A 14,977-nucleotide genomic window follows, 5' to 3' on the forward strand; every position below is an offset into this window, starting at 1 on the left:
ATATATATATATATATATATATATATATATATGACAAAATAAAAAAAAACATGGAAGAGAACGTTGAATCTTTATTTGTATAAACACACTTTTTTAAAAAAATTGTAAGATAAGCAGGAAAAATTGAACACTGATTAGATATTTTTACAACATTAAAGGAATTATTATTAATTTTCAGGTAAATATTGGTATTGTGGTTATTTCTGAGTCCCTATCTTAGCTGTATATTAATTTATGGATAAAATAAAACAATGCCAGATTTTAAAACAAACCACCAGAGGCAGGATAGCTTGGAAAAAGAGACAAAACAAATTTGTCCAGATGTTGACAATGTCAAGCTGCATTATGGGCACGTGGAAGTTCATTATACTTTTTTGTCTACTTTTATATGCTTAAAATTATTCAAAATAAAACTTTTAAAATTTATGCCATTATAGTTAACTATACTCAGTAGTCCAAAGCTGGCTAAACCTTAGAATTAACTAAAATGAAATATTTTTTCCATGGGCAATGTTATTTTGAGTCAAACTTTCAATTGAGTGAAATAAACAGCATTTTTTTTTTAAGACCAGGGACTAAACACAGGGGCACTTTACCACTGAACTATATCCCCAACTATTTTTATTTTTTAAATATTTTTGGCTGTAGGTGGACACAATACCTTTAATTAATTAATTTATTTTTATGTGGTGCTGAGGCTCAAACCCAGTGCCTCACATGTGCCAGGTGAGCACTCTACCACTGAGCCACAACCCCAGCCCACCTGTTTATTTTTTGAGACAGTGTCTTGCTAAGTTGTTGATGGCCTAAGTTGCCTAGGCTGGTCTTAAATTTGTAACCCTTTTGCCTCAGCCTTCTGAGTTGCTGGAATAACAGGCATGAGACACCAAACAAGCTATTCTTAAATAACTAAAAACATCATTTATCAGTATGTGGTTATACATGCTTATAATGTATTCATTAAATCCAGAATTGGAAGAAACCCCACTACATAATATTGTTAGTTTATTTGAAAACATATATGTTTTCTGTTAGAAATATATATTATTCTGTTAGAAATTTTAACCCTAGGTATCCATGGGGGATTGGTTCCAGGAAACTATGGGGATACGAAAATCCTTGGATGCTCAAGTCTCTTATATAAATAGGATAATATTTGCATTCAACCCACACACATCCTCCTGTATACTTTAAATTATTTCTAGATAAATTATAATACCTAATATAATGTAAATTCTATGTAAATAGTTGTTATCTTTAGAACAACTTTGAATAATGTCAAGAAATAAAATTCTATACATGTTCAGTAAAGATGCAATTTTAAAAATTATTTTCAATCCCCAGTTGGTTGAATCTAAGGATGAAGAATGTGCAGACATGGAGAGCTGAGTGTGAATGATTTACATATCTACATCATGTATACGGAGAACCTACTATGTACAAGACTCCAGTGTCAGCTCTGTGGTATACAGGGGTAAACAGACAAGAGCCCTGCTCTCACGGGAGGGCAGATGTTTAACAAATCGTGGAGGATAATTAAACAGACAGAACTGTGTCCAGTGCAGTGAATACAGGCCTCAGGGTCCATGGGAGCCCTGCAGCCTTTGGGGAGGCCTCCAGGCAGACAGGCTTCTACAGCTGGCTAGGAGTCAATCACACAAAAGGTGGGGGAGAAGAGAGAGAGGAAAGCAAAGGAGAATCAGAGAATACTCTGGGCAAAGGCAACAGCATGGGCACAGGCCTTGGGAAGGTAAATGTCAGGGAAGTTTGAGAAAGTGAAGGCAGTCCAGGATGACCGAAGCATGGAGCACTAAGGGAGAGAAGCATGAGATGGGACCAGAGAGGTAGGGAAGGCTGGGTGGGATGGTTTGAGGCCAAAGAAAAGATTTGCTGTTTTATGAAAATGGGGAATGAGAGGCTATCGAACTTGAGAGTGATGTGATCCTATTTTCATTTTAGAAAGATCACTCTGACTATGCTGAGATGGGTGGACAGGTCCGCACAGAGTGTGAAGAGACCACACTGCAATGGCCCAGGCAAGAGCTAATGGTGGAGAAAGCTGACATATCTGAGAACCTTCTGTAAAAATAAGTCACTCAGAATATTTGCTATATCAATGACTCCAGACAAGCAGGACTTTGCTAAAATGTGTCACCCAACTGAGGTCTATTAAGGCTTCATATTGTTCTGTGAACTCTGCGGAGCTGGGACTGGAAGAGAAGACAGGAAAGGAAAGGAAACATGGCTTTCATGAGGAAATAGGCATGTGCGAGGGGAAGCTAGGAATGAACTGGCCATCTGAAGGTGGAGGTGAGAAAAGCACATCACTCTACTGATGTGGATGGAGAGCACGGTGGCCTGGAGGGACTGGGAGTACAGAATGATGCCCACCTTGATGTAAAAGTATTTTATATGTTATTTTTTAAGTGATGAGAAAGGGTAGAGTACATAGAGTTATAGAAATACAGACAACAGGATGAGGAAAAAGGAGAAAAGGAAAATGGACTGAACAGATATAACCACGAAGAAAAAATTATTGGATAGTTCAGTTGAAATAAAAGATACTTCAGAGATTCATCAAAAGTAAACTATAAGTCAAAATACTCAAACTAGAGAACTGAACAAAATAGATTTACTTTTAGAAATCACTCTATTTTCATTTTTGCAAAATCATACCAATTATTTTTTTACATAGAATGTTAGATTTGTATATATATTTATATATATGATGACTTACAAGCTTTACATAAGTTGGGATTCCTGAATTTTTGCCATTAGCTCAGAATCAATGACCAACTCAAACACTCAAGCTACTAGTGAAACCCTAACTGTAGAGCTGTACAGGGACTCACGCAATCAATAGAGTTCCCAGAATCCAACACTCTGGTGCTAAGCTCAGCTTCTCATTCACATTCTGTCTGCACAAATCAATAAGCTAAAAAAGAGTTTCTGGCTTCCAGGATCACCAAGAAAATGTCCTCTTTCTAAGGAATGAATGTTCCTTGAAACAGCACTAAGCAACACAAAAACAAAACAAAACTCTTTTATCCATCCCAACCAAAATCACTTCTTCCACATTCCAAAATCCATTTTGAGGCTGAAACATCCTGTGTGTTTTTCAATTAAAAGAGTCTTGTGTTTTAAAAAATTTTTATTTGTAAGTCATTTGGGACAATTCATTTGTCCTTGTGTTTCACATATTACACTGTTCAAATATTATGATGATTCCTGAGGTGCTATCCAGGATCTACCTCTAGTGTTTAGATATGAGACTGGACGGACATTCTGCTCTCCATTCCTTTGCCAGCCTCCAGTACTCTATGGAACTGAGGCCAGACATCAGCTCAAAATGCAGCATGCTTATTCTCAGTCTTGGCCCACCCAGGTCTGGCACCTGGTACAGTACTACTAAACAGAAAGATTATATAAAAGTGTTTTGAGCCGAGTTTAGGAGAGTCCTGACCTCTGAAATCTACCATCTAAGAAAACGAAAACAATCTTTTTTTTATTTTTAAATACCTAAACCTGAGCTATATTCCACCAGCCCTTTTTATTTTTTGAGTTAGAATCTGCTGAGGCTGGCCTCGAACTTGCTACCTTCCTGCCTTAGCATCCCAAGTTGCTGGGACTACAGGTGTGTACCACTAAGCCCAATGCCAAGCAGTATTGTAAGTCCCTATGAAGCTTTGTTCAGGGCCAGAAGGACTTCAAGGAACCAAAGCTAGTGTCACATTTGGGTTGTAGCCTCTTGAGTGCAGTTATTCATTATGCTGTCCATGGACCACATGCAGCCAAACTTATCTGGCATGGCCTATTTGAGGCTTACAACAAATAGGCTCTTTTTTTTAACCACTTAATTAAAACAACCATTTTCAGTAAGAAAGTTAAAACTTTTACTGTGAATATGAGAACACTGAGCTCACTTTCTACCTGAGATAAAATGTAGTATTTTAACGTTTATTCTGGCCAATAATGAAGGTCAGTGTTCCCTGCTCCCATTACATTATTCCACAGAAGAGTCCCTTTTGTAAATCTCTTAAGTTAGATGTATAAGAACCATTTCAAGAAAAGTAAAACTGCAGTTCTAGAAAGGATCCATACACTGTTGATGAATTTGAAACATATTTTAATTTTCTGTTCCTGCTTTTAGAAGATCAAGTGTCAAGATGTATCTGAATTATCAGGTATCTGCTCTTTGAGTATAGCTTAATTTTGACCACTGACTTAAGCCAACAGTGAAATATTGTGGAATTCTGGAGCTAAGCCTATGAATCCTAGATTATCTTAAAACATGTTACCACTGGATAGTGTCCGAGTTCATCTGGCTCAATAAAAATATGTTCTTTCAACACATTCATAAAATGAAAACAATTAAGGAGTACTATTAGGAATGCCGACCCATAATGGAGATGTGCCTACTGCTTGAAAAAAAGTACCAATATTTTTATGAATGATTAAAATTAATTAATGATTAACACCAAACTCAAAAGACAGTTCTTTTCTAAAAATCAGTTTAAAAATCCTTTAAGGAGACTTCTTTAATTTTATTCTAAAATAATCCTAATATTATAACTCACAGGCTAACCATCATCCTTATTTCAATAAAAATCCATATGCTTCATAGATACATAGGTTTGTGATCATGTGCTCAAATACTACAAATAAACATGCACACTTCTAGTCCACAGTAAATTCCTTACTCGCTGCTAGGAAACACAATGTGGCCAAGAAAGAAAAGTAAGAAAAATAAATAGTTGTACATTTTCCTGGACCTATCCAGATTTTGAAATACTACGAAAAACAATAAATATCTAAGGGGGAAATCCACAATTTAGCAGAAGGAAAGCTAAGCCAAACTCTTCATTTTGGGTTAGTCATTAAATATTAGTCAAAGCTCAAAAGACATTATGCTTTAAAAAAGATGAAATTTTAAATGTCTTATAAATGAGTCAGTATGTTTATAAGACTCATTGCCTTATGAAAAACTACAGGTTGAAAAACTGTAAACTTTCTCCACAATAATAAATAATTTAAGAATTCGTAAATAATGAACTCATAATAGTTCTCAGGGCAGGGAAGGGAATTTCAGAGCCATTCCTATCTGCTGAGGCCAGCAACATAATAGCAGTTTCCACAAAGAAAACAGACCCTTTTCAAAGAGGAATACAAAAGCTAGAATTCATTTTTTGTCTCCAGAATGGCATTTACCTTATCTATTCAGTCATTCACTTATACCTACAGCAAGGGAGATAATGCTGGCTAATAGTCAAGATCTACCCTGGGAATTGAGAATAGAGCAATAAGAGACAAGGAAAACAAATTGGTGTATTCCACAAATGATCCTTTTTTCATCTGAGACACACACTTTTACAGCAAAATGAAAGACCTACCATATGCATATCCGTAACTTAGTGCCTTCATGTGTCTTCTTTTGTCTACTATGAAATAAGTTACAGACTTGGAGTGTAGCTCAGTGGTAGAGCACTTGCCTGGTGTGCATGAAGCTTCGGCACCACACAGGCATTTACACACACACATACAAAAAAAAAAATCTTAAGCTGTTATTTAAAGTAATGAAAGCCATAGGGGGTAGAATCTGCAGATATAAGTATCAGACAGGAAAATCTGTCCTTGAATCTCCTAGGTTTTAATGACTGTGATTAAACATCAAATTTATTATTAAATAAAACTTTATTTTACCCTGTTCTAAACATCAATAATGAGCAAATACAAAGCTTTACTCCATTCAGAGAGACAGATAGGATGTCACACCTGAAACAAGGGAAGAGAACAGTCATATAGTTTTCTAAAATCACATGTGTTTGATTTATACCAAGTTTGGTATATACTGAATCTCAGAGGTATAAAAGAAGTGGCTTCAATACAAAACTCAAATAATTACCTACGATTATAAAGAACCTGAAGCAAATAGTTCTAAGTTTTGGGAAAACAAGACATGTCCTCTTAGGCAGGTCATTTCATTCTCTATTTTCTTATCTGTCAAAAGGAGGGACAATGAAATCCTGCTCTGCTCACATCACAGAACTGTTATAAAATAAAAATACTATATGCATGAGATATCATGAAAAGTCCCCAACTAGAGAGAACTCCATCTATGGCAGATTTTTTTTAACCTTTTTGTTCATGTGACTTTATTTTGTTTGTTTGTTTTTCAAAGGACTGCAATAAAATAGGCACATGCTCTGGAAGGGGGCTGTTCATAATGTGTTTGGGAAGTGAAATCCACTTTAAGGTGTGCCGGTTTGTTCAGAATTTAGATTCACAGTAGAAAGGTGAAAGAAATGCAGACCAGTGGTTCTAAGAAACCACAGGAATAGTGTCTGTCTCTTCCTAAGAAAGGGGTTCCCATTCCAACCCTTCTCCTTCTCTAATATAATTTCCTTGACCCTATATGTTCAGTGATCACAAAATTATAATATAGGACTCAGAAAATTCAGAGTCAATATTGTGATATTGACAATATAGGTATTTCATTTTGCTGTAAAAGTCAATATTGTGATATTGACTCTGAATTTTCTGAGTCCTATATTATAATTTTGACAAGCTCTCAAACACTCAAGTGTTACCTATAGTCCTATTTTTCTCTATCATGTGTTTTTATGGAAACAGAACAAATTTGTTCTGTCCTAACCCTATTTAAACACATTCCAAGTGGTTAACATTCTATGTAGTCAGAAATAACTGGACTCTAGTTGAGAGTCCAATGCTCTTTAGAAGAGGAGCTTCTGTGGACTTCCATGATGAAACAGAAATATTGGAGGTAGTAGTCTCTGGGCTAGATGGACAAAGAGAACCTCAAGGCTCTAAGGGACAGTTTCAGTCCACAAACAGCGTGGCAGAGCTGAAAGTGCTTACTTGCTTTAATATCTGCTGTAATAATTAATGAATTCTGGAAAGATGTGTCATTTTAATGATGCTGTTATTTATAAGGCATATCTACGGGAATAATGTAAGCATTATAAACCAAGTAAATTTCTGGGACCAATTAATTCTTACTTTCTTGCCCATACCTATTCTCAAGTTAAAATAATTCTTATAATAATATGTCACACTGGCAATAAAAATAGCAACATGTACATGGTTGAACCATGAAGATATGCTTCATTTTAAAAATTAAAGTAGAAATAGATCATCTTTTAAGAATTTTTATAGAAACCTGTTTTTAAAACACCAGTCTAAAGATATAAAGTCAAGGTTTTGAAAGCTTACCTAATTGACCTGACAGCTTCTAGCTCCTCCACACTTAGGAAGGAAGTTGTCTTCAGGAACACCATGTCGAATGTGCAATGGTCTAAAAGTGTGGCTGCCTTCTGCACATCACTAATGGTGATGGTGACTTCTGCTGTATTTGCAAAAAGCTTCTGTAGAGCATCAGCCAGGTGATAAACAGTGTCATCTCCAATCAACAAGAGGTCTATTTTTGCCTGAAGGAGAAGGAAGAAAGCAAAAGCACTACATAATTAATATCTGGACATAGAAAAAACATTGTGCATGAGAGGATAGAATAAATAAAGGTGACAAATAACAATGATCATTGCCTCTACAGCTGTACTGGATGGTGAGCTGTAAGTACTTCAAAGGTAGGAATGACCTCAGTACCTAGGATTCAATGGATTGGAAGGGCATTCTATTTTTAAAAAGTTTTTCCTACCTATACTATTCTACTGTGTTTTCCTGCAAATTTCTGTCTTGTCCTATTAACAACAGACAAGAATCTTATGACCCAATTTCTCAATAGTCCATCCCACTGGAAAATCTGTTTACTGCTTAGAAAACCAAACTCATGCTCTCCCACACAATTTATTTTGGTGAAACACACATTCCAGAAAACAGCAAAAGATCAAAATTCCCGAGAAACACTCAAATAAAGTCATTTGAAGGGAATATATATACTATTTAAATCTGAGTATCAGGAACCAAAAAGTTTCTTCATTTCCATGTGGGAGTATTTTCACATACAATTAGAAAAAAACAGAATTCCCATCCTCACTTTTAATTTTGCTATCTTTTATTCCCTATAGCTAATGAACATAGCCCTTGGAAAATGCCCAAGGTTGGAAATGCTTGAATAAATGAAAGTAGTCAAAAGACAATTGGAAATGCCAGACCATGGACAGATCTATGTGAGAAAACAGATTGGGGAGTTGAGTGTTGAAGCCAAAAGTAGTAGGTGGAGGAGTTGGAAATACTTGTACAAAGAGAAAAGCAGGCTGTCGAAGATGCACCTCTTCAGGGCAGGATGCTGGTATAGAGGCCTCCCTGGGCTCTCCCCAGCTTCATCTTGGTTTCCAAGGATTGCAGGAAAGAACTGTGAGGTGTAAGAAACCAGGCAAGAGTGTGAAGTAAGCAAAGATTCTGCACTTTTACCTGCTTATCTTCTCATTTTCATCCTTATTATTTTTTAAAGTAAGTCTTCCTTTATCATCTCATATCCTCATTCAATTCTTTCCCTTGGAGCAACCACTTTCAACAATTTGCTGTCTATCCTTCCCCACAATTTTTATGTCAGATGTATCAGTGCAATTCACCAACGTACAGCTTTCCCTTAAATAAATGGGATATTCCATTTTAAAAAAATAAGTTGTTTTTCTCATGTAATGATATAGTTCAACAATTCCTCAAAATTTTTGGTTCAACGAGAACATTCTCATTTTCCAGAAGGTTACAGATGTATTTTCTTTAAAAAAAAAAAAAAGTTTCCTATCATTTGTTGGGATCTGGGGTAGATGTGCTCATCTTCATCCAGTCTTCCTCATGTCCAGTGATAATAACTGATTAAGCCATTCTCCAAATGTTGAACTTCAATGTTGTTAAAATGCTGTGATAATATCTTTATAAGCATTCCTTTGTGTAAATGCATAAATCCTAGCATCAAAGCTATACATAAAGGTTTTCCATTTTCCATCTTAGATATAGCCAAATTGCTTCTTAGAAGCAAAAGTTTGTGTCCCCACCAAGAGTATAGATGAGTTCCAATTCCCTGAATTCTTAATAAGACTGGTTATTCTTAAGCTTTTTAATTTTTTTGCATCTAATTTTCCTTTTCATTGGTATTTTTCTGATCAATATCCTTTCATTTTAATGGCAATTTACATTTCTACTTATTCCATATTCTATTCATCATGCATGCCCATTTTATTATGCATGCCTTTGTGCACCTTCCTGTTTATGGTCTTTTTCTTATTGCTTAGTTGGATTTTATGTATTGTGAATATCACTCAACTATTTTGAGTCTGTGGATCCATCTTTAAATTTAAGGTATCTTGTCGATGGTGTTTCATATGTAGTCACAAGTCACAAATCTGTTTTCTTTGGGACTTCGGTGAATTTTGTCTTGCTTTCAAACCCATCTGTTTATATTAGAATATGGATTGATATGTTAAATGCTTTTATTTTTTTCACTTAGCTTTTTATCTTCTTTGAAATTTACTTGGTGATTAACATGAGGTAGTATTCAATTTCATCTTTCTTAAAAGGCAGAGCTAAATGCCCTGATAGCATTCTTGAAAAAGATAAACTTTCCTCAGGGCTTTTAAATGCCACCTTTGTAAGTGATTTTATTATGTTTTTCTGAAACTCATTTTGATTAATCTATTTGTCTATTCCTGGTTGATAGCACACTGTTTACTAGCTATTTATAAAGTGTTTTTCTATTTGATAGAGTACATTGACAGTTTCCTTCTTGTTATTTTAAAATTTTGTTTGCAGTTATTTCCCACAATTTTTTTTCCAATGGAATTTTATCATCTTCTTCTCAAGGAACCCTGCTGAAGTTTTGATAATGCTTGCATTTATTTTAAATGTTAGGGTATATCATCACTGTATTAAATATCCCTATTTAGAAGATATGACTTTCAAGAGAATTTGGGTCTTTTGTGTTCTTCATTTTTATAGTTACTTTCATATAGATTTTGCATGTATCCTTGAATATTTATCTTTAGATATTTTAACATTTAGAGATCACTGTGAAGGGAATATCTTTTCTCATTTACTGAATTTTTCTCATTCATATCGCTGTCATATAGAAGTGCTGTTGATTTCTGTATAAGGAAGGTGCTTCATATATTTTATGATATAACATATTTTAGTTGATTCTTCTCAGTTTCCTTGATAGACAATCATAAAATCTTCAAAAATGACATTTTTGTCTGTTTCCAGAATTTATGCCTTTTACTTGTTGATTTTAAAGAACTGGCTAGTGCAGGGGTTTTAGAGCTAAGTAAAATGTATTTAATACATTGGATATGTATACATATATTTTAGTCGTAAGTATGCATCCACATAAAATGTAAGCATAGTATATACTTTAATGCTAACAAATTGTCAAAACTGCAAAAATAAATAAATAAATAAAGTGTTGGCTAGAATATCCAAAACAGAGGTGAACAGTGAAGTGAAAATGAGCATTCTTGCTTTGTTCCTGGCTTTAGTAGAAATATTTTGAAATTCTTTTACCACTAAATATGATATTTTCTGAAGATTTCTAGTCAATATCCTTTATCAAAAATTAAAAGTTTATTTCTATTTGAAGGTAAGAATTTTAAGTCATAAATGGGTGTGGAAATATACTAAATACTTTTTCAATATGAACTTGATCATACTGTTTTTTATTTTTCCTTTAATCTGGTAGGTAGACAATCATAATAATACATTTCCTAATGCCAAGCCATCATTGCAAGTAATAAACAAATTCATAACAGATTCAATTCATTGTTCAATTTTTGTATCTATGTTCACAAGTGAAACTGGAAACATTTTTTTACTTTATTGTGTTGTCTTATCATGGTTTGGGTACAAGGATTGTATGGCAACCTTGAAGAAGGGAAAAAAAAGCATTGATATTATTCTATCGTCTCAAATATTTTAGAAGACAGAAATTATAGGTTTACTGAGACTTATTTAAAACATGTTTATAAAAGTGCATTTAGACGACCTTTTACAGATTTTGATTGATTACAGTTAAAGTTTCCAAACTTCAATTAGGTGAATTTTGTTCATGCATATTTTGAAAAATCCATTTCATCTATATTTTAAAAAGTATTAACTTTTAAAAATATGTAATATGTATTACTGGGTTCTTCTTGTTTTCTAACTCAAAATTAATGGGTTTTTTTCCCTTTTTTTCTTTGTTTTTCTTCTGCTGATGCTTTATTACAGACTATAAAACTCTGTGGTCCAATACAGAAGACATAAACAATTTACACTCATGTTCATAAAACTTATTCTGCATTCAGCCCAGTTATGTTAGCCTGTTTCAAATGCTCAATATCTATGCATAAGTGGCTACCGTATCAGGCAGCACAATTACAGAATATTTTTATCATTGCCAAAGAAAGTTCTGTTGGACAGCACAGTAGAGAAGATAAGTTTTCCTTCAAGTGACACCTTGTTTTATCCCATGGATTTTGACCGATACAGAATTCATGTTCATTCACAAGTAAAAAATTTTAAACTTTCAGTTAATATTTCTATTTTAAACTGAGTTCAACTCCTATATAAAGGTGTTTTTAATTTTAAAGGATAGTATGCTTTAGTTCTTGATGTTTTGCCAATCCACCAGTTGTTCATTTCTTATTTTGATATACCATCAAAAGTGAATGTGCCCTGCATGTTGTCTGTTTTTTTAGAATTTGACATTCTCTTTATATCCTACAGCCAATTTTTGTAATGTTCTATGGGTATTTGAAAACAATGTCTATATTCTAGTAAACAAGTTCTATATATCTTTTAGAACAAACTTGATAATTGTTTTCTTTCGTCAGGCCCAGTTACTCTTTCAGTTTATAAGGAGGTATGTTAAACTCTCCCTCTCTAATTATGGTTCACAATGTCTTTATCAATGTCTCTATAAGTTCTATTTGTAACTAGGGGTCAGGTACATAAAGGGGTCATGTTCATGACAGTTACACAAATTTATATGGAAATATAACTATAACATTTATACTGTATAATGATCTAGATTTATGTATGTTTAACAGCATATATATACACATATATATTATAAAGAAAGCTAAATATGAAATATAACTGTTACTTTTAATACTTTACCTGAAATTTTACTTGTTTCTACAACTTTTTTCATATTCCCTTATTTTAAAACATTCTGTATCTTTGATTTTGTGTGACTTTTATAAATAGCATAAAATTGAATATTTAGTATTTTTAACAATCTGAGCTTTCAATTTTTGATGTACAACTAAAAGTAACTTATTATGACATTTACTATTGCCAATAATGCAATATGATTAATCAGCTAATATTAATTAATTATGAAACATTTACAACCTAATGTGAAATGGTCTAATTTCTTTCATTTGTCAGTCCTACTTCCTCTAGTTTTGTCTTTCTCCCATGTCTTTGGTTAAGCTGATCAATTTTTCCTTTTTCTATGCTGCTGTACCTACAGTGCTTTGGGAATTAAATTCCTTATTTCTATTCTTTGAGTGGTCAATTTTCTTACCTTTTTATTTTGAATTAATTTTAGATTTACAGAAGAGCTATAGAGGAAAAAAAATAATCCAAAAACGGGAAAAAAATGAAGAGCTATAGAGAGAGAGAATGGCGAGTTCTCAAAAACTCTTCACCCAGCTTCTCTATTAACACCTCACATAGTCATGCTATTTTTATAAAACCTAAGATATTGTGGTTTGTTAACCACAATTTTTAAAACTAAGAAATAAACACTGGTACAGTACTATTAGCTAAACTATAGGCTTTAATTGGATTTCATGATTTTTTTTTCCACTAATGTCCCAGGATCTCTTCTAGGATAACACAGTTAGTTGTCATGTCTTCTAGTCTTCTCTAATCTGTAAAGATTTCTCAGTTTTTATTTTTCCTGACTTTTCTTAAAATTTTATTTTATTTTTTTACACAAATGGAGTACAAACACAACTTTTCATTTCTCTGGTTGTACATGATGTATAGTCACACCATTTGTACAATCATACCCGTATATAGGGTAATAATGTTTGTCTCATTCCCCCACCTTTCCCCCACCACACACCCTCCCCTCCACTCTGCTCAATCCAAAGTTCCTCCGTTCTTCCCTTGCTCCCCTGCATTATGGATCAGCATCCACTTATCAGAGAAAACATTTGGCCTTTGGTTTTTTTAGGATTGGCTTACTTCGTTTACTGTCCCTTTATCTGTAAATGCCATAATTTCATTCTTTTTTAAGGTTGAATAATATTCCACTGTGTATATATACCACAGTTTCTTTACCATTCATTTATTGAAGGGCATCTAATTTGGTTCCACAGTTTAGCTACTGTAAATTGAGCTGCTATAAATATTGAGGTGGCTGTATCACTGTAGTATGCTGATTTTAAGTCCTTTGGGTATAGATGGAGGAGTGGGATACCTGGGTCAAATGGTGGTTCCATTCTAAGTTTTCTAAGGAATCTCCACACTGCTTTCCAAAGTGGTTGCACTTATTTTTCCTGAAATTTGAGGGATGCTGGTGAGGTATTTTATGGAATATCTACAACTTAGATTTGTCTGACATTTTCACATGATTAGACTGAGACTTTGGAAGGCTACCATAGACACAAAGGACCTTTCTCCTGGTGTCATGAATCAGGGACACATCTATATCTTCACCTTGGTCCCTTGGTGAAGGTGGTGTCTACAAGGGTTCTCTGCTGTAACATCACTATTTTTCCCTTTCCACACCCTGTTTTCAGAAGGGAGTCACACTAAGTCCAGTCACACTCAATAGAAGGGGTCTCAAGTAACCACCTCTTGGAGGAAGGAAGAGCAAACTGTGGAGATGTTAAAACTGTCATAGTAATTGATGAATACATTGGGGGAGATTTTGGAGGGATATGAAAATAACCCATTTCTCCTAAAAGTTATACTCCCTAATTTATCATTCATCAGTGGATCTTGCTTATAGATCCACAGGCAAGAGCATCACAATTCTCTGACACTCCAATAGTGTTTATCATTTCCTTCCTTTCTTCTACATTATTCGACATTGGGTGGTGGGTACTGGGGATTGAACTCAGGGGCACTCAACCACTGAGCCACATCCCCAGGCCTTTTTTTTTTTTTTTTGTATTTTATTCAGAGATAGGGTCTCACTGAAGTGCTTAGCACCTTGCTTTTTGCTGAGGCTGGCTTTAAACTGGAGATCCTCCTGTCTCAGCCTCCCAAGCCACTGGAATTACAAGCATGCGCCACCCGCTGGCCATTATTCCATATTCTTATGTAAAGATTTAATCCTTCTCCCTCATTTACTTATTCATCCAATCATTCATCTATACGGTATAGACTTATGGATATTTATTTGCTGGGTTACGATCCAATGCTACTATTTGTTAGTCAAATTACTCCAGTTTGGCCACTGGAAGCTGGGAAGGGCTTACTTTTTAATAAGCAAGTGTATCTATTTGCGATTAAGATTATCTAAATCTATAGCCTGTCTTCCAACAAGGCAGTAAGTGTCCTTTACATGTCTCCCTCCACCCCATACTCCACCTTAGTCCATGTACTTATATGCTAAGTCTATCTGTAATTTAAATTCTAACCATTATTAAATTTTTACATTTTTATTAACATTTATACTTAATGACTTTTGGTTCTCTGATTCCTACTGTTGCTAGAAACTCATATTTGCTTCTTTCTTGGATTCATTTTATTGAATCAGGAAATTCTTCTAAAGATTGAGGGCACAAAGGGAGTCTTAGCAAGTCTGAAAACATCTTCATGCGCCTCATAATTCAGGGCTAGTTTTACCTGGTGAATACTTCCAAGGTCAAAATTACTTTGCTCTGAATTTTGAAGATATTGGTCCATTTTCTTCTGCTAACCATAGTGGCTGATGAAAAAAGTCAGCTGCTTTGTTTCTCTTTGGGTAACTAGGTTTTGTAGTTCTCCATGATTCCTCCAAGTGTAGCTTTTATTCACTGGCTCTGGAAATGTCTTCCCATTATGTCTTTATTTCCTTCTTTCT

At 34.4% G+C, this 14,977-nt stretch overlaps 1 protein-coding gene across 1 annotated transcript in view; it reads right to left on the reverse strand.

Moving 5' to 3' along the window:
- Sohlh2 (spermatogenesis and oogenesis specific basic helix-loop-helix 2) overlaps nucleotides 1–12,103 on the reverse strand; it is a 46,967-nt gene extending 34,864 nt beyond the window's left edge. Inside the window, exons 1-2 of the mRNA XM_015483964.2 lie at nucleotides 12,065–12,103; nucleotides 7,231–7,445 (exon numbers count right to left, since the gene is read on the reverse strand). Of these exons, the coding sequence (XP_015339450.2) occupies nucleotides 7,231–7,445; nucleotides 12,065–12,103 (254 nt within the window). The remainder of the gene's footprint in view (nucleotides 1–7,230; nucleotides 7,446–12,064) is intronic.
- Nucleotides 12,104–14,977: the final 2,874 nt, after the last annotated feature.

Source organism: Marmota marmota, unplaced genomic scaffold, assembly GCF_001458135.2.
Source record: "Marmota marmota marmota unplaced genomic scaffold, marMar, whole genome shotgun sequence".
NCBI lineage: Eukaryota > Metazoa > Chordata > Mammalia > Rodentia > Sciuridae > Marmota > Marmota marmota.